General features: G+C 45.3%; 1 protein-coding gene across 2 annotated transcripts in view; it reads left to right on the top strand.

The window, feature by feature from the left end:
• DLST (dihydrolipoamide S-succinyltransferase) overlaps positions 1-22588 on the top strand; it is a 38122-nt gene extending 15534 nt beyond the window's left edge. Inside the window, exons 1-15 of one of the 2 annotated variants that reach the window (XM_003902057.4) lie at positions 160-277; positions 860-893; positions 3856-3904; positions 7304-7359; positions 7477-7551; positions 8067-8122; positions 9529-9640; positions 11338-11490; positions 11851-11927; positions 12817-12914; positions 17190-17320; positions 18753-18826; positions 19118-19201; positions 19891-20058; positions 21018-22588. In XM_003902057.4, coding sequence (XP_003902106.1) covers positions 215-277; positions 860-893; positions 3856-3904; positions 7304-7359; positions 7477-7551; positions 8067-8122; positions 9529-9640; positions 11338-11490; positions 11851-11927; positions 12817-12914; positions 17190-17320; positions 18753-18826; positions 19118-19201; positions 19891-20058; positions 21018-21152 — 1365 coding nt within the window. In that variant the 5' untranslated portion in view covers positions 160-214 and the 3' untranslated portion in view covers positions 21153-22588. Of the gene's footprint in view, positions 1-159; positions 278-859; positions 894-3855; positions 3905-7303; positions 7360-7476; positions 7552-8066; positions 8123-9528; positions 9641-11337; positions 11491-11850; positions 11928-12816; positions 12915-17189; positions 17321-18752; positions 18827-19117; positions 19202-19890; positions 20059-21017 lie in introns of those variants that run through there. The other variant, XM_031667982.1, reaches the window with a different exon arrangement.
• Positions 22589-22969: the final 381 nt, after the last annotated feature.

Raw genomic sequence — 22969 nt, 5'->3', positions numbered from 1 at the left:
AGAGGGCCCCGAGAGCGCCTTAGGGTTGCCTGCTCCAGAGAGCAGGACTCCTGGGCTGCCGCGCCGGCGACTGGGCGCAGCCGTGCGCCCACCCCCTGCCAGTGGTTCGCTCCGAACACCCCTCGTCGGGCGGCGGGTACTGCGGCCCGCCCCACTTCCGGTTGTTGCCGGGCCCTATATCCGGTGTCCGCCCGCCCTCGGCTCCGCCGCCGCGATGCTGTCGCGGTCCCGCTGTGTGTCCCGGGCATTCAGCCGCTCGCTCTCTGCCTTCCAGAAGGTACGGTCTGGCCAAGCCGGGGCCTCGACGGGTGAGGAGTCTGTTGGCGGGCGGACAGGAGGCCTGGAAGGCAGGGGCGCGGCGCGCCGGCCAGACCGGGCACCAAGGGCACTGGGACGCGGAGGCCGCGCGGGCTGGGCGGCCGGGGGCCGTGGTTGCCCTCGGGACCGTTTTGCGGAGCCCAGTGGCCCCCTGCCTTCTTCAGGCAGCCCGCGGGAAACGTTTCCTGCTGTACCCCACCCTCCGCGCTGGAGCTGGGGAGCCGCGCCCGTCCAGTTACTGGACTCAGAGTTAGGGAGGAGGCGCGGCGGAGTCCTCTGGCGGGATTCGGCGCCAGTCTCCTCTTGCTCTGCTAAAATCAGTGGGTATTAGTGAGTCCCGTTGGGAAGTTGAGATAGTTTGGCAGGCCCAGCGTGTTGATTGGGACTGCCAGCACGGTGTGTTACATTCACCTTTGGAGTTACGAGATTCACCTGTCACCACCACTGGTACAGCTTTGAGCGTGTACTTAGAAGAAAAAGCTGGGTGTTTTTTTTTTTTTTCCATCTTGGGTGACGTCGATAATGTCTTCTTTCTCAACAGGGGAACTGCCCTCTAGGGAGACGTTCCCTGCCTGGTAAGTTCTGCCCTTGCCGTCACCTAAAATGCTCTGCTCCTGGACAGAGCAGTATGTGAGGAACTCGGGGGTGCCTGTGTTTCTCATAATACCTAAAGACAGTTCGGTTCAGAGAGTAGTGAGACACAGTGCTACATAATCATGAACTATCGTTTATTCATTTAGCTCGTAGTTGTTGAGTTTCTACTGTGTCAGGCAATGTGCTAGACACTAGGGATACAGGAGTGGATACAGAAGTGTACAGTTCTTGCCCTCGTGGAGCTCCTTGGCTAGTTGGAGAGTGTCAATTGCTAAACAAGCGAACAAAGGCAAATTTTTGTAACTGCTGAGAAGGAAACATGTGAGGGTGGACAGAAGAGCCCAGAAATTTCTGAGGTGACTTAAAAGTTATGGCCATGGCCGGGCGCGGTGGCTCACGCCTGTAGTACCAGCACTCTGGGAGGCCGAGGCGGGCGGATCACGAGGTCAGGAGATCGAGACATCTTGGCTTACACGGTGAAACCCCATCTCTACTAAAAAATACAAAAAATTAGCCGGGCATTGTGATGGGCGCCTGTAGTCCCAGCTCCTCGGGAGGCTGAGGCAGGAGAATGGTGTGAACCCCGGGGGGGCAGAGCTTGCAGTGAACCGAGATCGCACCATTGCGCTCCAGCCTGGGCGACAGGATACTCTGTCTTAAAAAAAAAAAAAAAAGTTATGGCCAGCAGGATGTGACGGAGCTAACCCAGTGAAGCCCAGGAGAAAGAGAATGGCATGTACAAAGACCCTGAGGAAGAAAAGAGGTTGGCAGAACTTAAGAACTGGAAAAAAGGTGATTTGGCCAGAGTATTTTGGTTAACGGAGAGAGTGGCATGAGATAAAAGATGGTATAGAGACTTGAAGGAGTTTAGATTTTATCCCACTAGTTAAAAAAAAAAGTGTCATCCATAGCTTATTTTCTGTTGTATGCCTAGCCTAAGTATTTGTTGAATGAGTTGATCTTGTGGGCTTTCTTTGTGCCAAGCATTTATATGACTGCTTTCTGTGAATTTTTTAATCATCACAAAACAGTAAAAAGTATTTTTTCTATTTTACAAATGCATAACCCAAGACAAGAGAGCTTAAAAGCCTTGGCCATGGTCACACACCCAGCTGTTGATCCAGCCAGGTCTACCTGACCCAGCCTGAACTCTTAACCCACCATGCTCTCATTTACTCATAGACTCAACAGATCATTTATTGAGTGTTTACTATATGCCAGCCACTGTTCTGGGTAACAGGGATACAGATGGACTCTAGCCTCGAGATTTTATGGGCTAGCTGGAGAGAGAGAGCAGGTATACAGTTATGCTCCGACAAGGGCATAATTAACTTGTGGTTACTACGAGAGAGGAATAAAGGGTTTGATGAAAGGGTGGAATGATGTAGCCCAGCTTGGGAAGGTTGGAAATGTCAGTAAAGGCTTTCCTGAAGAAGTGACATTTAACTGAGACCTGAATATAAAAGAGCCAAGAAAATGTATTCCAGGCAAAGGGAATTGCTTGTGCAAAGGTTTTCAGACAGGAAAGGACTTGACCAGTGATAGACATGGGAAGAAGCCTGTCTGGCAGGAAAGATAGAGTGGGCTGGACAGTACAGGATCATGTAAAGTGTGTGGACTTTATCCTGAGTTATGAGAACATAAGGCACCTAGCACAATGTCAGCTTGTAGTGGACTGTCAATAACAAATGTATTTTTCAAGTGGGAACCCTGAACAATGTCCGTGAACATTTTCTCCACTTTATAGGTGGGCAGGACAATGGAAAGAACCTTGCATTTGGGGATTTGCATTTGGGCTCAGGGATTCACCTTGGGCTAGTCACTTAACCTCCAGAAGCCCTGCTTATATGAAATGGGAATAATGGCAGATAGTCGTTCCACTTCAGAGAGTTGTGAGACTGTAAAATCAAAGTGAAGTCATTATGGGAAAGCTTTTTATAAACCCTAAAGCGCTGTACAAATGAAATGTGCTGTAGGATGAACTCTGAATTAGACTCCAGGTTTCCAAAATCAATGTGGGGCACCAGCTAGTCTAGTTCAAGAACATACCATGCTTAGAATTTGCACTGCATAGTCATTGGCTGCTGGACATAGAGGTGACTGGCTTACCTGTGTTGGGATGTTTGTGAGGAGGTGGGCATAAGAGAGAGCTAGCTCTCATTTGGTGTCTCTTGAGCCTATGGTTCAGAAAGAATTGTTAATCTGAAAGAAAAAAGACATAAGAAAGAATTCAGAAGAGGCAGCTGTAGTTACTAGTCATCAGTTGGGGAAATGCAGTTGACTCTGATAAGGACAGCTGGTGGGCAGAAAGGGGCTTTCACCTTGTTGAGAGTGACCAGGGCGGAAGACTTCAGAATGGCATGGGAAGTCAATACACTGAAAGATGGGGACATGATTTTCTCAGCCCTAGGGCAAGCTGGAGACCCTGAACCTAAAGTAGCCAAATCTTTACCACTAGGGTTCGGGTGATAAGATTTCCAACCCAGGCTTTTCAAACCCGGACCAAATATCCTCCTCGCTTCTCAAATTGGGTTATGTATAGTCACAGTATAAGCCATCCCCTCTCTTTCTCAGGCTTCAGTTGTATTTGGAGACTTGGCGAGAGACATTTTATTATGAAAACATACAGGAATAATGAAAAGTTCTGACTTTTTAAGGAAAATGAGATTATATAATCACTTTGGGCTGTGCCATCAAATTTTTTCTCTTTCCTCCCCGGCCAAACACATTCCCACTCAATCTCACATACCCAGTTGCTCTCTGCCACTAAGGCTACTTTGGAAAAGTTTGAGAAGCAGGACTCTATGATAAAGATTATATTTGTTGCTGTTGATATAACGGCTCTGTCTCAGGATTGGGGGTGAGCAGACCTCTTTTCCATTCCCAGCATGTATCCTTTGTGAGATAAGCGTTGTTGGTTAAGAGTTATTTTGTTTCTTGCAGGGGTCTCCTTATGCCAGGGACCAGGTTACCCTAACAGCAGGAAGGTTGTGTAAGTATCATTGGGGAGTACAGACATGTGGCCACGGGTTATTTATTAAGACATAAAGTTCTAAATTTGACCATCTGAATTCTTCACTGGCCTCCAGACCTAGAAATTGAGGTGATTATGTTGAGTCCTTAGACTAACCTCGATGTTCGCGTTTCCCATGTGATGTTCCTTGAGCATCAGCTCCTTGTCAGGTGTTGAACTAGGAGTGTGCCCGCTCTCCACAGGTGTTTAGATTGTAATGAAAGTTAAGTTGGAACCCTCTTTCTATGGGATATAGAAGGGTGCTCCTAGATACTCTATTTGGATGTAAGTGCAGCTGAAAGGCTCAAGGTTACATTTATTGTGGAGATTGAGAGCATCCTCTCAGTAGCATAGTTACTCATTTTTAAAAACAGTAAAAGCTTAAAACTGGTTGAGTCCTGGGACTGACTAGTTTGGAGGGAATGCTGTTGCTGCATAATGCAGAGTTTGGAGAAAGGCCACCCATGTGTGTTTCAGATTAACTTCTGCATATGAATGTTGCTTAAATGCTGCTTTGCATTCCAGATGTTTCCGTGGTGATGCTAAGAGAATGCTCCCTACTTACCTGTTCAACAGCTGTCAGGTTGCTTTCTCTACAGGGAGAATCCTCAAAGTGAAGGGGTCAGCGGATGAGCTGCTTACTGTACATCACAATGAGAGTTGTTGTTTGTTTTGAGACAGGATCTTGCTCTGCCACTTTGGCTGGAGTGTAGTAGCCTGATCTTGGCTCACTGCATCCTCAGCCTCCTGGGCTCAAGAGATCCTTTCACCTCAGCCTCCTGAGTAGCTGAGACTACAGGCACGTGCCACCATGCCCGGCTGATTTTTGTATGTTTTGTAGAGGTAGGATTGTTTTGCCATGATACCCGGGCTGGTGTCAAACTCCTGGGCTCAAGCAATCCATCCACTTGCTTTGCCTCCCAAAGTGGAGGATACAGGCGTGAGCTGCGGTGCCTGGCTGGTTTTTTTAAATTGAGTAAATGTTGCACTCAGTACTAGAAATATGAATTCCTGTGTTATTTTGGAGGGCATTTTGATAGTTATAAGTCTTTGAATGTGTGTACCTTTTTTTCTTTTTTTTTTGAGACAGAGTCTTGCTCTATCGCCCAGGCTGGAGTGCAGTGGCGCGATCTCGGCTCACTGCAGCCTCTGCCTCTCGGATTCCAGCAATTCTCCTGCCTCAGCCTCCTGGGTAGCTGGGATTACAGGCGCACGCCACCACACCTGGCTAATTTTTGTATTTTTACTAGAGATGGGGTTTCACCATGTTGGCCAGGCCGATCTCTAACTCCTGACATCAGGTGATCCGCCCTCCTCAGCCTCCCAAAGTGCTGGGATTACAGGCGTGAGCCATGGCCTGGCCTGTGTGTACCTTTTCGTCTAGCAGTTCCATCTCTAGGAATCTATACTAAAGAACTGGTATAACCAGATTTATCTCAAAATGGCAAAGAGCAAGGGATTGGCTAAACTGTAGCACGTTCAGATGTTCACACTATGAAAAGTGGGAAAAAGCAGGTTACAAAATGATTTCATTTTCTACTGTGTGGTATGATCCCATTGTAAGTATTCTTTTTGCTATTTATAATACCCTGCAGTGAACATCTAGTTATTTAGATATTCAAAATGTATTACTCATCTGCAATTAAATGAAAATTGGGACAATCATGAATCTCTACCATAAATACACTAAATATTTGAAAGTAAATAATGAGGAAAAAGTAAACTGTGTGTGGGATCACCCCTGATCATGTCACCCTATTCCAGTATCTTTGTGTGTGTTGTGCCTTTTCTGTGAATAAGGTACCCACTTTATTTAAGAAATCTTTTATTGTAAAACAATTTTTGGTTTTATGTTTTTACTTAATAGTATTATATTTACATGGTTAAAAATTCAAAAAGTAGAAAGGGTGTCCATGAGAAGACTTTTTTATCCTTGTCCTCTAGCCCCCCCGAATGCCTCTTGGTAGTGGTGGTCACCGCTCTGGGTTCCTGGATGACTTGCAGAGCAGTCTCTGCACTTGCATGTTGCCTGTTAGTTCTTGCCTGTAGGCATGTACTTTACATGGTTACAGACTATATGAAGAACATTTTGTATTCTGTAGTTTTTAAATATCTTCATTTTTTTCTTGGTTATACATAGACCTTACAGTTATTTTGACGTTATAAAAGTAAAAATACCTAAAGGCAACTTAAATCTATTTTACTTTTCTATTATAAAAATGCTTGTTGTAGAATATTCAAACAATCCTGAAGTGTAAAAAGTGAAAGTCCCCATCAATCCAAATCTTTCTCCCAAATGGTGTAAGTGTGCAACACATAACCAGAGATACCGTGTATGTCTACATCTCTCACCCCTCAGAGGTAACCACTGTTAATGGCTTTGTGCATACAGGGTGAGTTCATTCTCCAGTTTCTGTTATTACTGTAAAGACCATATTTGTAAATGCCTTGGTCTTTGAGGTTCATTTTGAATGAGTCCAGAATGTATTGATGTGCTGCTTTCTAGCAAGAGAACCGAGTAGGAGATACCATATGGAGTTTGTGTGTGGTTTTTTTGTTTTGGGGTTTTTGTTTTGTTTTTTTTGGCATAACACCTTGTTTTACTTCCGAGTTAGTCTTGTTAATCTTGCTGCCTTATCTGATCTGAATCTGTTATCTTGAGGGCAGAAATTCCATTATACCTTGCACAATGGCTTGTACCCTGGGCAAGCCATATATCTATTCTGGATTTAGTTAAGAAAGAGACCTGGCTGGACATGGTGACTCACTCTCGTAATCCCAGCGCTTTGGGCAGGATCTTGGAGACCCATCTGGGCAATGAAGTCCGTAGTCTACAAAGAGTAATTTTAAAAAATTAGCTGGGTGGCATGTGCCTGTAGTCCCAGTTACTTGGGAGGCAGAGGTGGGAGGATCCCTTAAGTCCAGGAGTTCGAGGTTACAGTGAACTATTATCATGCCACTGTACTGCAGCCTGGGTGACAGAGCAAGTCTCTGTCTCTTAAAAAACAAAAAACCAAATCAAGATTCTAAGTCCTTTCAGTCTACAAAGGACCAAGGTGCTTATTTTTTCTTTAAAGAACCAAATGTAAGTCTGTTTTGTGAGAGCTGGCATTGCATTGCAACACAGGGGCCTGGGCGTACTTGGGGAGCTCACCGTCTAAGGTACCTGGGTCATTAGGCTCTACTCCAGACCTGCTGAGTCAGAATCCCTGGGGGAGAGGCCTAGACATGTGAACTTTGAAAAGGTTCCTCCCCAAGTGACACTGATGTACACCCCTGGTCAGGAGTCACTGTTTAAGGGAAAGGTGACCCATGGGGCCTTAACTAAAGTGTGAGTGGTTCACCTGCTAAAGGAGTTAACGTGTGTTTCTTTTGTAGCATTAACAACAACAGTGTCTTCAGTGTTCGCTTCTTCAGAACTACAGCTGTATGCAGTAAGTACCTGCCTTCTTGGGAATGGAATTTTATGGGAAGAGCAACAATTGAGTTTAATTAAAGAAAAATAATGAAAAATGAACTACTTGTGATTTTCTTTTTTGCATTTTTCCTAGAGGATGACTTGGTTACAGTCAAAACCCCAGCATTTGCAGAATCTGTCACAGAGGGAGATGTCAGGTGGGAGAAAGGTAAGATTTAGTTTCCTCTCTTGTTTTTCTTTTTGTTTGGGGTTTTTTTTTTTTTTTTTGGAGACAGAGTCTCACTCTGTTCCCAGCCTGGAGTGCAGTGGTATGATCTCGGCTCACTGCAGCCTCCACCTCCCAGGTTCAAGTGATTCTCTTGCCTCAGCCTCCTGAGTAGCTGGGATTACAGGTGCCCACCACCACGCATGGCCAAGTGTTTTGTATTTTTAGTAGAGATGGGGTTTCACCATGTTGGTCAGGCTGGTCTCAAACTCCTGACCTCAGGTGATCTGCCCGCCTTGGCCTGCCACAAAGTGTTGGCGTGAGCCACTGTGCCTGGCTCCTCTCACTTCTTAAGTTTAAGTGCTTTCTAAAATTCTCCCCTCCGCCAAGGATAGTTGTAGAATTTATAGCTCTGCCCTTTTCTTTACATATGTACTTTCCGCTGGCCCTGTAGGAAAGGGTTCTTGTAACATACTGGAGGCTCCCCGCTAACAGGTAGCCTTTGATTGTCTTTTCAGCTGTTGGAGATACCGTTGCAGAAGATGAAGTGGTTTGTGAGATTGAAACTGACAAGGTAGGCTTATCTTATATTACCAGTTTTTCATGGGCTTCCCTTAGTTAACCTAATGAAACAGGGACTTAACCGTTGTTTAGAGATAATTTTTAACTAGCTCTAACCTCAGTTGTAAAATTATTGGATTTGTTCAATTTAAAAAAAAACTTTTTACATTTAACTTTATTTTTTTGAGACAAGAGTCTTGCTCACCTTAGCCCAGGCCTTACAGCCTGGAGTGCAGTGGCGGATCTCAAATACTGCGAGCTCTGCCTCCAGTCGCCATTCTCCTGCCTCAGCCTCCCGGTAGCTGGGACTACAGGCGCCTGCCACCTTGCCTGGCTGGATTTTTTCTTGTATTTTTTTTTGGTAGAAGCGGGGTTTCTGCGGCCCAGCCAGGCTGGTCTCACGATCTCCTGACCTGCGTGATCGCCCGTCTGCGGCCCCTCCCAAAGATGCTGGGATTACAGGCTTGAGCCACCGCGCCCGGCCAACTTCCTTTTTTTTTTTTTTCTGAGACAGAGTCTTGCTCTGTTGCCCAGACTGGAGTGCAGTGGCCTGATTTCAGCTCACTGCAACCTCCACCTCCCGGGTTCAAGCGATTCTCCTGCCTCAGCCTCCCTAGTAGCTGGGATTATAGGCGCATGCCACCACACCCGGCTAATTTTTGTACTTCTTATAGAGACAGGGTTTCGCCAGGCTGGTCTCAAACTCCTGACCTCAGGTGATCTGCCTGCCTCTGCCTCCCAAAGTGTTGGGATTACAGGCGTGAGCCACCGCACCTGACCTGCATTTAACTTTAAATTGTTTGCTGTGTGTGTACTATGTACTTCATTTAGTAGCTTTAGTCTTGTAGTGTGTGGTGATGGGGTGAGGAGGGTAAGTAAGCTGTTTCCAGTTTTTCCTGTATCACTTGGAAACCTATTAACTGAATATTGCCTGAATGTTTCTGAGAAAGGACAGAAAGAGTGAATCTTCACAATAGCGTTGACTTGTCATCACCCTTGCTCTGAAATTGTGGCCTTAGGTGTTTGTGTGCAGGGCCTTATATATTGTGTTACCACTCTTGTGACTCATTGGAGGTTTTCATTGTTGTTGTTTTGAGACGGCGTTTCGCTCTGTCACCCAGGCTGGAGTATAATGGTGCGATACTGGCTTCACCTGCCAGGTTCAAGCGATTTTCCTGCCTCAGCCTCCCAAGTAGCTGGGATTACATTTTTGTAGTTTTTAGTAGAGATAGGGTTTCACCATGTTGGCCAGGCTGGTCTTGAACTCCTGACCTCAAGTGATCCACCTGCCTTGGCCTCCCAGTGTACTGGGACTACAGGCATGAACCACCGTGCCCGGCTTCGTTGGAGATTCTATACAGCTAATTTTCTAATGCTGGATAAACATTTGGACTTCCTCCATCTGTCTTCCTCTTCCAGACATCTGTGCAGGTTCCATCACCAGCAAATGGCGTGATTGAAGCTCTTTTGGTACCTGATGGGGGAAAAGTCGAAGGAGGCACTCCGCTTTTCACACTCAGGAAAACTGGTGGTAAAGAAGTTCTCCTGGTGCTCAAGGTCTCCAGTGTTCCCTCTTGGGATTGGGACTGAGCATAATGTGCTAATTCCCTGATATGTCAAAGACTCTGTCATTCCAGCTGCCCTTAGTTGAGGGAATAAGGGGTAAATTTATATATAGTGTGAACTTTAAATGTCAAATTCTAGAAGAAAAGTTTATTTTTAAAAAAATAAACCTCATACTCTGTTCTTTCCATGGGTGTTTCTTAGCAGGAGCTGAGAAACTGAACCTTTTCTTACAGATACACAGATTGAGCATACCTAATCTGAAAACTCAAAATCTGAAATGCTCCAAAACTGAAAATCCAAAATCTGAAATGCTTCAGAACTTTCTGAGCGCTGACGTAATGCTCAAAGGAAATGCTCGTTGTCTATTATGGGGAATTCAGTGTTGTTTCTTATCACATCTATTCTCTCATATCTCTAGGAAGGGTTGGTATTTCTTTTGGGAAGAAATGAGAAACAAAATAATTTGTACTAGACCTGATAGGATTAGAGATTAATAACTGTTTATCTGACTCTTAGTGAAATTTTATAACCACTAAAATGTCTATTTCTTTTTCCTAAGCGAGAATCATACTCGTAGACCAACGAGTCACAAATGTCTATTTCTTTTTCATTGTTACACTAATAATGCAGATCGACCACATGATTGAGGTTAATCAGGCAAGACCAGAAGCTCGGAGTAGAAAACATGTATGGTAGAAGGCTAGGAAATAAGGGTAGTCCTCCTGTTGCAGAAGTTTGTCTTAGCACTAACCCTGGATGTAATGTCCAGATGGGTGAAAAATAGAAACAAACATTTCATTTAAAGTTGTGAGATTATTACTTGGCCACCTCAGTGATTTATGAGTCATCCTGGATGAAGCGCTTTTTTAAGCCTAAGTCAGCCCTCGATGAATTTTTTTTTTTTTAATTTCTTTTTTTTTTTTTTTTTTTTTTTTTTTTTGTTTGAGATGGAGTCTTGCTCTGTTGCCCAGGCAGGAGTGCAGTGGCCTGATCTTGACTCACTGCAACCTCTGCCTCCAGAGTTCAAGTGATTCTCTTGCCTCAGCCTGCTGAGTAGCTGGGACTACAGGTGCGTGCCACCACGCACAGCTAATTTTTGTATTAGTAGGGACGGGGTTTCACCATGTTGGCCAGGATGGTTTTGATCTGTTGACCTCGTGATCCACCTGCCTTGGTCTCCCAAAGTGCTGGGATTACAGACGTGAGCAACTGCACCCAGCCTATTTTTTAGTATTCTTGCATATATAATGTTAGAATAGAGGATGGAGAGTATCAGTAATTAGAAATACGTTTATGTATGCATTTCAATATTTTAAATTGCCTAGACACTTTTTTTTCTCTTGGAAGTTTACATTTTCTTGGGCTTGGTAGGTGCTTTGAAAGTACTTGCTGAATTTATTCAGTAGAAACCTGTGAAATCGAGGAGGGAGCTAAATTGAGCCAGTTATCTGATGGACATTCAGGGACCCTGAGGAATAGAGAATAGTGCCTTATGTCATTGTGTGTGTGTCTCATAGTGCCTTGCATATTGCCAATACCCAGTAGACATTTGTTACTTGATTGAAGCTAGAGTTTTTGCCACTAAATTTGGCTTAGTAGCTGTGATTTGGTTGCTTTCCATTTCAGATAGTGCCAGTGGCATCTACTTTTCTTGTTTTTCAGCTGCTCCTGCTAAGGCCAAACCGGCCGAAGCTCCTGCTGCTGCAGCCCCAAAGGCAGAACCTACAGCAGTGCCAGTTCCTCCCCCTGCAGCACCCATACCCACTCAGATGCCACCAGTGCCCTCACCCTCACAACCTCCTTCTAGCAAACCTGGTAGGCTTCCAACTCCCACGTGTCATGTGGGGGAACATCTCGTCTAATATGTTGCCTCAGGGTAAACTCTAAGACTAATCATGGTTCTGAACAGGCCAGGTTGACTGCCTTGTAGAAAGAATTCTCGACTTTGTATCCGAAGTTCTGTTTTGCATCTCAGCTTTCTGTTACTAGCTGTGTGTCTTTAGGCTAGTCACTTAATTTATCTGAACAGATTATTCATCTGTGAAGTTGGAGTGATACTAATACACCTCAGAATATCTTGAAGGTTAAGTAACAGGACATATGAAAGCACTGGCACAAACTCAGTAGATGTTTCTTTCTTTGTCTGATGCCACTTTATCCTCTCTTCATTTTCAGTGTCTGCAGTGAAACCCACTGCTGCCCCACCACTAGCTGAGCCAGGAGCTGGCAAAGGTCTGCGTTCAGAACATCGGGTAAGCCTCTGCGGACCACTTCCAGGAAAGAGGCAGGGGGCAGTGTTGAGATTAGTGGAGTATGGGTGTGGTGGTGCCTACCTTTGAATGGCTGGCAGCTCATTCCCTCAACCTTGACAAAGGGAGTTTAGAATATAACTTCTTCACAGTCACATCACCATCAAATGATAGAACTAGAACCCGAGGTCTTCTGAACACTTGTTCAGTGGCTTTCCTGCTATATTATGCTCAGTGAAAGCCTTGGGTAAGTTAAATATTTGTAGGGGATGGTAGCTTAGTAACTCACCCCCTTCCTCCCACGATGTCACACACTTCAGAGAGGTGGTTTAGTGAGCTCTATTCCTATACTTCCGGGATACTTAGCTGTAGCTAAGGGATAATACTCAGTAGCAATAGCTGTCAGGTGCAGACATAAAACCTCAAGGAAGTATGGTCAAGAGTGTGGTTCCTCTGCCTGAGAATACTTCCTAAAAATATGATAGCCTCAAAAGTTTGTTGCTTATGAGGTTCTGTTCCACAAATAGCTATTGTCATGCAAGTCTTTAGCAATAGAAAGTGCCCTTTTTCTTATGATTCTTATGTTGGCTAGACTACACTACACTACATTCTTTCATAAATTGGTTTTGGTTTTTAAATCACCATTTCTGAGCCTTCATTCTTGGTCAAGCTTCAGGCACATCTGAGTGAGTAGTTTTCGCCTGTGTTTGCATGTTTTTGCTTGGAGGAGAAAGGGCCACTACAGGAAAGGGAAGCCTGGAGCTCTTGTTTTACTTAGGTACTATAGCCCTTGGCCATCCACTCGTGGCAGGCTATGTTCTTTCTGACTACACGGGGAATGCTTGACCCAGAGAGATCAGATTGTCAATGCTTGTTCCACTCTCGCTTTCAGGAGAAAATGAACAGGATGCGGCAGCGCATTGCTCAGCGTCTGAAGGAGGCCCAGAATACATGTGCAATGCTGACAACTTTTAATGAGATTGACATGAGGTAGTGTCTCTAGCCCCTGTTATCCCCTAGGCCCTTTTTTGTTAGAGAACACTCGAACTTGCCCCTTTCCTTATCTCCTTATCTAGTGCTGATTCTAAAACTTAACTTGTCAGGGAAGAGGTATTTCTTTGCTTTGTTTATTGTTTTTTTTGTTGTTGTTTTGTTTTTTGAGACGGAGTCTCACTGTCTCCCAGGCCAGAGTGCAGTGGGGCGATCTCCTCTCACTGCAAGCTCCACCTCCCAGGTTCACGCCATTGTCCTGCCTCAGCCTCCTGAGTAGCTGAGACTACAGGCGCCTGCCACCACGCCCGGCTAATTTTTTGTATTTTTTTAGTAGAGATGGGGTTTCACCATGTTAGCCAGGATGGTCTCGATCTCCTAACCTTGTGATCCACCCACCTCAGCCTCCCAAAGTGCTGGGATTACAGTCATGAGCCACTGCGCCCGGCCTGTTTATTGTTAACTTTCACAGAGCGACCCACTGGCTTCTTCTCTAATTGGCTTTCCTGATACTATGCCTGCCTTCTCCATGACCTTAACCTTAGCCTTGGCTAGGTGTAGTGGTTCACACCTATAATCCTGGCACTTTGGGAGGCCGAGGCAGGCAGATTGCTTGAGTCCAGGAGTTCAAGACCAGCTGGGTAACAAGGTGAAACCCCACCTCGACAAAAAATACAAAAATTAGCCAAGTGTGGTGGTGCTACTTGGGGGGCTGAGATGGGAGGATCGTTTGAGCCCAGGAGGTTGAGGGTACAGTGAGCTGAGATCATGTCACTGCACCCCAGCCTGGGTGACAGACTGAGACACCCTGTCTCAAGAAAAACCCAACTACTTAGCATTTTAGACTTTTAAACCTGAATCTTGTGATTTCTGATAAATGAGAGTAGTCGTAGTTGTACACTCTGACTAGTGTCAGGTTGCCAAACAGAGATGGGACAACCAGGCCAACGTGGTTTATGCAAAGGTCTCCCACTCGGGATGGAGAAGCCTTGACGGCATGCCGAGAGCCTGGGCACCACACCCTACTTCTTTTACACAGGGGTTGCTCCTTACATGTTTTCCTAAGTGATTCAGAATCGGGTAGATGAAAAGGCAAAGATAGGCTAGGCTTGTCTTTCATTTTACCCAGCTTTGATAGTGAAATGGAAAACAAGTTGTGTTTTTAACTAACCTTAGAATGTTAACCAAAGGTACTAATTCACTGGGTATGCCCATTTCTGTAGTGAGTTAATTGTTGACTCACCTGTTTTCTTCAAGATTTTGATGTGTTCAGGTATCAGCACTGTCAGGAAGAGAAATTTGACAAACATGTTTGAGTGTGTACTGTGTACAGAGTACTGTACTGTGGAATTCAGTGGGGTTATAGACTGGGCGCCATGGCTCATGCCTGTAATCCCAGAGCTTTGGGAGGACAAGGAAGGAGGATCGCTTGAGCTTAGGAGTTGGAAACCACCCTGGGCAACATAGCGAGACTGTGTCTACATAAAATTTAAAAATTAGCCAAGTGAGGGCTGGGTGCAGTGGCTCGCACTTGTTATCCCAACACTTTGGGAGACTGAGGTGGTTGGATCACATGAGGCCAGGCCAGGAGTTCGAGACCAGCCTGGCCAACATGGTGAAACTCTGCCTCTAGTAAAAATACAGAAATTACCCAGGCATGGTGGCGCGTGCCTATAATCCCAGCTAATGGGAAGGCTGAGGCACGAGAATTGCTTGAACTCAGGAGGAGGTTGCAGTGGCAGAGATTGTGCCACTGCACTCCAGCCTGGGCAACAGAATGAGACTCTATCTCAAAAAAAAATAAAATAAAATCAGGTACGGTGGTGTGGACCTATAGTCTCAGCTACTTGGGAGGCTCAAGTGATCCTCCTGCCTCAGCCTCCCAAATGACTGGGACCACTGGGAACACAGGCGTGTGCCACCAGGCTTGGCCAATTTTTTTAGTTTTTGTAGAGACAAGGTCTTGCTATGTTGCCCAGGCTGGTCTCCTGAACTTCTAGGGTCAGGCCATCCTCCTGCCTTGGTCTCCCACTGGAATTATAGGCATGAACCACCATGCCTGGCCAGAAAAGAATTTTTAAACAGGTCTTCAAGAATGGCTAGCATTTTGTCAGCCTTGTGGAGAAAGGTCATTCCAGACGATGTTAACAGTGTAGACCATGAGATGGGAAAGTAGAAGACACATTTGAGAAATTGTCAAAAATCATTTCTGTTGTGAGGATTATGTATAGCAAAGAATGGTAAAGAAGGTTGGATCCTTATTTCAGAATGTTTTGAATGCCAGGGTAGGAGTTTATATTTAAGTCAGGAAGCAAATCAAGTCTCAGGTCATCTCTTTGTTTCTTTTTGTCCTGAGGGTTTAGTCTGCATATCTACTTTTCATTAGAGAAATTTGCTTTTCTTTGGAAAGGCTTTGAAAAATAGGGAGAAGGGATGTTTTCTTGATAGTGTGCTGTGGTATTGTTTAGAGTAGGGCTCTGTGACCTGTTTTACTGGATGTCATCCATTCTATTGGGAAACTTTCTGAAGAGACTGGATGACATTGAAGCCAAAGATTTCTTTCTCTCTTGTTCATAGGATGTAGGGGAAGGACCTTGACTAATGAATCACAAAGGCTGCAGCTTATGTTTCAGTGCATTAGGGCCAAATTGTACACAAATTGAATTGGACTTTGAAATTCTACCCAATTTCTTAAGACAAAACATGTAAATATTTGTGTCCCTGAAAGATGCAGTTGGCCCAACAGCTTTGATTGGAAAGTAAGCATAATAGCTGGATCTCCTTTCAGCAGCTAATCAAGGTGTCACTTAACAATGGCTTGCAGTCTTGCTGCAGCCTAATTTGGTTTAGATCGAGTGCCCTTTGGGTCTTGTGCTGATCAGCTAACCCATAAGGGACCTTTCTGAGACCTTCTCCCTTTCCCTATTGTCCCAGCCTTTGCCTCCAAGGGCAGAGCTCTGAAATAGAAACTACTTAATGACCAGACAATAACATTTGGGCAGGTTTGAGAGCAGAGATGTTTATCACATCTCTTTCCCTCTTCTGCAGCTCTTGTGTCTTGGGAACCAGTAATGTCTTTAGGGTGGTAATCCTAGCACTAAATAAGGTTAGAATCAGGAAAACAAGCATTTTAAACCCAATCAGTCCCCCTTGGAAAAACTTCCTTTTTCAAAAACAAAAGATTTGAAGGAGGCTGTTAAAATTGTACCACATCTTACCTTTCATGCTAATGTCTAATTAGGCCATTAGAGGGAGAAAGGGAGAACCGAGCATTTGGCCCTGAGATAAAGTTAAATTCAATTTTCATCGTAGAACTGCATTATTGCATTCCAATAAATACTGAGGTTTCTGCGGCAAAGTGATGGGAAAGCCATTTCCCACTAACTCTGCAATGTGTCTTTGAAAAAAACCAGTCCCAAGAGAATAAAGGCTGTTCATGTTGTAAAGGCTTTTCAGAAGACTTGCTACTTCATCTGAAGGGGAGCAGCCTAAACCACAGGTGGCCACTCTTCTGAATACCAAGAAATCACAGCCATTAAACTAATCTTAAGGGCAAGAGCTATGTCTTAATTAGCTTTGTATCTTGGTGCCTGGCCCTGACCCTCACATGTAGTAGGTGTTAGTGCCTGTTTGAAAGAATAAGTGGATGGAACTGCTAACTCTGGAAAGATGAAGAATGAATATGACTTTCTATGAGTCTGAAAGAACACTGGGTTACACCCTTCCGTGCATAGTCATGACTGCTTTTTCCCACATGGAGCCTCGTGTACCTGTGAAGTGTTTATTTTAGTCTCCACTAATCAAGAGATACGAGGAGTATCACATGGGAGTTATACTCAGATTTAGTGGGTTTTTTTTTTTTTTGTATTCTAACAATAAATAAGAATATTGCTTATTTTGTAGATTTTGTTTATACTTTAAAACAATTTTTTTTTCAAGATGGATAGCTCAGTTATTCAGGGGAAGGATGTTGGTGTGCTGTGTGATCTCTTGTTCATATGATGTGTCACTGAAATCTGACTTCTAGACCATGAAGGAGCGCTGTAAAGAGCTTAACCCACCTTAAAGACAGATTGGGCCTGATTCCTTTATATTTCTTTGTAAAAGAACAGAGTTACTGTGTTAACCTCAGGTAGACTATTTCAAAACTTGAACTAAGGTAATGGTCCAGAGTGAGGGAAAAGCTCTCACCTGATTGTGTATATGGAGTGAGAAACCTGTGTGAAAGTCAAAATACAGGCTTTGTGGTCAGTTTGTTTTGTAATGTTTTCACAGTAACATCCAGGAGATGAGGGCTCGGCACAAAGAGGCTTTTTTGAAGAAACATAACCTCAAACTAGGCTTCATGTCGGCATTTGTGAAGGCCTCAGCCTTTGCCTTGCAGGAACAGCCTGTTGTAAATGCAGGTGAGTTGCTTGTGGCCAGAATCAGAGAGGTCCTGGAAGGTAGGTGTATGAGCACAGACCTGCTCCCACATGCAGAGGATCAACAGACCAAGGCTTTTTATTTGCTACCTGTAGAAATATGGGTATCTTCCCCAGGGATTTCTTGGTTCACTTCCTTGAAGCAGCATCATGATTACTTTCTCCCCACCAGCTGGGCAGAACAGTTTCTCTTCCCAGTGTACTGCTTGGCAGCTGCTCAGGCAGCAAGCAGTTCTGGGATAGCCCAGTTCTCCAGGCTGTCTCCTATCAAGGTGGAAGCTCGTGTTCTGGCTTCCTCCCCTTCCCCAGCTCCACAGGCCCTGTTACCTTGGGGCCTGACTTCCACACTTGGTGTAGGCTCCTGGCTGACCTTCGATCTCAGGTCGATGGGCCTCACTGGAGTTTGGGCTTGGCCTCTCTTTGATGGACTTGGTGCTCATTTTCTTTCCTTTTTACTCACCTATGTCATTGTAGTGTGGACTTAACAAGCACTTTGCTTTCCTGTTGACACACTTCTCTGTTCCTTGGGAGATTGGAGAGGGGGCAGTGATACTTTTGCCATCCTCAGCAATGTCAGGGGCCCTAAAGGTCTAGAAGCAGAAGCCCTAGTCCCTCCTGTTGAATAGTGTGCTCTAAGGAGGTAGAAGGCCAACTTTGTTTTGCCCATATGTATACCTCGTCTTGTTTTTCCCATTCTTCTTATGCCTCCCTGACTGACTGTCTTTTTCAGTGGCCCCCTTCTGCTTGCCCACACATGTAGGCGGCTCTCAAAAGTTCTCATGGCCTCTTTTTTCACGTTACATGCTTCCTCCGGATGTCTTATCTAACAATACAACGTGGACTTTCTGTGGAAATGATTCCCAAGCCTTTATTTTCCCATTAGTGCTAGGTGTACATTTTCAGATGCTGGTTTGCCATCTCTCAAGGTAGCATATTTCAAAGCCAGATCACCCCACTTACTCTTGGATCTCCCCTCTTACTCTTGTTGAGAGTCGGAAGCAGAGAATGTGTAGCATCTCTGTACCCCTTTTCCTTTCCGAATTTGCCCTTTTTTGGAACATTTGTTAACGTTAGTCATTCTCTGCAAAGGCAGAGCTTGAATAGAGCTACTTAACGAGAATTTAGTGCATACCTATCCTATGTAAGCCAGTGTGTTGAGCCCTTCTTAGGGCTGCCAAAGAAATGGATGCTCCTCTGCCCAGGCGCAGTCAGGGGACTTGGGAGATACTATGCTTGGTTGGGATGGAGTAAGTGGAATGCCAGCTGCCTTGCATAATGCAATGGTGTTCATGGTGGTTGGTCCGCCCACACTGTATCAAGCTCTGCAGATTTTTACTCTGTTAATGCAGATATTACCTCATTAGCCTTGGCCTGCCTGGGGAGTTGTGTGTAACATGTATTTTCTCTCTCATAGTGATTGACGATACAACCAAAGAGGTGGTGTATAGGGATTATATTGACATCAGTGTTGCAGTGGCCACCCCACGGGTATGTTGGGGCAGGAGATGGGGAACGCTGGTCTTAGACCCTCACCTTATCTGTGTGAAGAAGGAGATCACACAAGAGAAATCATTTCTTTAATTCTGTGTTTTTAGGAAGGAGTTAGTAACTTTTTTTCTTTTAAACCATGCCACATTCTTTTATCTTAAGACTTTCTGTTAATCACATTGAGTAATGAAGGTATTCTAGGGAGGGGATACCACTGGTTGAATCAAGGGAGTTGTAACTATAAAAGGTAATGTTAATTTGCAACTGAAAACAGCTCTTCACCCTCTTCAGGGTCTGGTGGTTCCAGTCATCAGGAATGTGGAAGCTATGAATTATGCAGATATTGAACGGACCATCACTGAACTGGGAGAGAAGGTAAAGTAGAAAGATGTATACAAGCTGCTGAGCAGGCGAGGGAAAAGAGCCTTCGGAAGGCTGGGCTCGCCAGCGAGCAGTGCTCATGGAACGTCAAGTGCATAGCCCCTGAGAAAAGCAGTGGCCCATGAGAGCTAAGTATTTTATCTATCTGGTGGAGTTCACCGCGCTCTGGTAACTGAAATCTCATCAGATGAGACCTGCTAGGAAAGATCTTCTTTGAAGTCTTCAGCTCTATGAAGTTGTGCCTTTTCTCTGGTGGAGCCCTGGTCATAGACACCTCAGCCCAACAAACTGTCACACGGAGGCTGGCGCTTGTGCCATCAATCTCATGATACAAGCTTTCTGGACTTCCTTTGCTTTTTTGTTTTTAGAGGCAGGGTCTCACTGTGTTGCCCAGGCTGGAGTAGAGTGGTAGAGTCATAGCTTACTGCAGCCTTGCACTCCTGGGCTCAAGCGATTCTCCTGCCCCAGCTTCCTGAGTATCTGGGACTACAGGTGTGCACCACCATGCCTAGCTAATAAAGTTTTTTGTAGAGGTGGGGTCTCACTGTGTTGCCCAGGTTGACCTTGAACTGGCCTCAAGCAGTTCTCCTGCCTCAGCCTCCCAAAGTGCTGGGATTATGGACTGACTTTAGATGAAGGAAGCTGGGTTGGCTTAATATTTCAATGACGAAATCTGTTTTTAGGCCCGAAAGAATGAACTTGCCATTGAAGATATGGATGGCGGTACCTTCACCATTAGCAATGGAGGCGTTTTTGGCTCGCTCTTTGGAACACCCATTATCAACCCCCCTCAGTCTGCCATCCTGGGGATGCATGGCATCTTTGACAGGCCAGTGGCTGTAGGAGGCAAGGTAGGAACTCACTTCTAAGGTTCTAGTGGCTAGGTCTTGATGAAGGGGAAATCCAACTAAATGCTAATTGCAAAACATTAACTATAATTCTAGGCCTAAGTTCCATTTCTTAGTTTCTAATAGCTAAGGCACTGATTATCAAATTGTGGTCTGGATCAATATCATCTGGGACCTTGTTAGAGATGCGTATTCTTAGACCCCATCCCAGACTTAAAGAAGAAGTGCAGATGATCCTGATGCATATTCAGGTTTGAGAACCACTGAGCTGAGAAGGCTTGTTTGCTTGTATGGAGTGGGGGATATAGTTGGAGACATGGTCCCTTGCCCCTGGGAAACAGATGACATTTATGCATGTCAGTCTACGAGCTGGCAAGTTGTATGATAAAGCTTGGAAGTTTCCCAGGAGTTCAGAGAATTAAGTATTAAAGGGGCTTGAGCTGGCCCTTAGAAGATATGTTGATATCAAAAGCTTTCTGGGAACTCCTGTGTTTAGAATCTTTTTGGGTTACTGACTCCTGTGTGAAACCAAAATCCGTAGATCTTCCTGGAAAATGCCCACACACCCAACTACACATACAATTCCAGAATTTGTAGACCCCAGCTTAATTTTTTTTTTTTTTTTTTAATTCTAACGCCAGAGAAGCAAGTACAGGCAGCCAGAACTGAAGGGAAGACTTTCCTCGTAGGCAGCAGATGCATTAGAGGGCAGAGTATGTTTTTAAAAAATAAAAGACAGTTGTGAGAGGACAGTTTTCTTGGCAAACTTTGTTTCTGAGTGGGGAAGCTTTGCACTGAGGGTAAGGCCTGGTCTTTGAAAATACTGTAAATATGCAGAGGCAACATCAATAGGAAAGGCTCTGGAAATAGGAACTTTCTTATGGGCCGTGCTAAATCTCCTCCTTCAGCAAGGCTGGCTGTGGCTTGCTGGGGACAAACCTCTTGACCTTTCCTCTCTGTAGGTGGAGGTGCGGCCCATGATGTATGTGGCACTGACCTATGACCACCGGCTGATTGACGGCAGAGAGGCTGTGACTTTCCTCCGCAAAATCAAGGCAGCGGTAGAGGATCCCAGAGTCCTCCTCCTGGATCTTTAGGAGGAACCCACACACCCTATAAATTGATCATGCAGGAACTGAAAATCAGTCTTCTCCCTGTCCCGTCATGGGTCCCGGGTTAGCCTGGTGACAGGCAGGCACATGCTGTTGGCCTCAAGCAAGGAAGCAGAGCACTATGTAACCAGCAGTCACAGGTCTTTTCTTGGTGTTCCTGCCAGGCTCTCTCCCTCTCTGCACCTGTCTCATACCCTCGAATATCTTAATTCCTTAGGCTTGAGAGAGAGAGCCTTAATGGATGCTCATCCATATTCCTGCCTTTCTTCCATCAACCCTCCGCAGAGATGATTTTGCTTCTACCTAGTGCTGGTATACTATAGAGAAACCCCCGGGGACCATGTTATTAAGTTCCTATCTTTTGAAAGTTTGTTCTGCAGAGATGTTTAGGAGGATGCTGTGCCTCCCAAGCTCAGAGCAGCCTCTGTCCTGGCTGTGCACATTCTCCCTTGATTCCACTTGTGTGGAGGGATTGAACACAGGCAAAGAGGTGCTGCTTTGCTTCTTCAGTGGCACCTTCATTCTCCGTTGTCATTGACTTCAAGATGCCTCTTCTACCTCTTCCAGGAAGCACAGGCCAGGGGATCTGGGTGTGTGAGTGGGAGGAGAGGGCAGAGGTCCCCTGAGGTCACGTGTTGTAATCACCATAGGAGAGCCCAGGCCGACGCTCTCCATCATAGGCTTACACCAGGAAGACTCGTCTTGGCACAATCTCACACAGCTGGGGCTGTAGCAACCCTTTCCAAACCCTTTCCTGGTTGCTGGGCCTCATTCTAGCACCTTGTTCTTACTTAGAGCAGATTCTAGCACATCATGGCAGTGGGACCGAGCGTGGTCCCGAGGAAGGGCGGGAGCCTAGTAGAGACTAGGGAAGGGAGGTCTCCTCTAGACTGACTCAGATTGACTTGAGCTTTTCAATTAAGTTGCTGTAAGCACATGGGCTGAGGAGGCAGTTCTTATTCCTTCCTGCGTTATAGTGGGGCCTTGTCTCTTCCTCTGCAGGACACAGATCTGGAGGACATGGACTGGGGTAGGAAACCACCCTGAGGGTGTTAGTACATAGTAGTGAAATGGATGAGGTCATTTCTAAGGTGTGTTGCCCTTGGATCTGGGCACAATCATTGGAATTCCTTGGAGCATGGTTAAATGCGAATGAAAGCTACTGGGATTCATGGCTTTGTATCCAACCGCATCCAGGCCTGAGGCTGCTGACATTTGACACCAGGGCCAGTAGAGAGTGCCCTTTTGTATCTTGAGCCAAGAAGTGAGGCCTGGGGGGGGGGGGGGGGGGAAGGGGTGGGAGCCAATACTGAGTGCCTGCAGCATCTACTACTCTGTCTTCACTATTCAGAACTTGTAACTAAAGTATTTAAAGAAACTGATTTTAAATGCAAATTAAAGGGCAGATGTTCTCAAACAGGGTTCCTGTATCTGTGTTCCTTTTGGCTACCGAGGTGGTACAAGTCCCCAGTACTGTTGCACTGACATCATTGAAAACTACTTAAGGTCCTGTTGCTTACCTTGTGGAATCAGAAATCCCTTATGTGGAAGTTAACACTGTCCTAATTTGACAGAAGGTAGAATCCTGACTGCCAGCCAGGAAAGTGTTGCCAAAAAGAGTCAACCTCTGTAAAATATTTGACGAGATTTATTCTGAGCCAAATGTGAGTGACTGATGGTCTGTGACACTGCCTTTAGGAGATCCTGAGAACATGTGTTCAAGGTGGTCTGGCTCCAACTTAGTTTTACACATTTAATACATTTTAGTGAGACATAAGACACCAGTCAAATACATGTAAGAT

Source organism: Papio anubis, chromosome 7, assembly GCF_008728515.1.
Source record: "Papio anubis isolate 15944 chromosome 7, Panubis1.0, whole genome shotgun sequence".
NCBI lineage: Eukaryota > Metazoa > Chordata > Mammalia > Primates > Cercopithecidae > Papio > Papio anubis.
The sequence above is the reverse complement of the archived record's forward strand: the minus strand, read 5'-3'. Positions and strand labels throughout refer to the sequence as shown.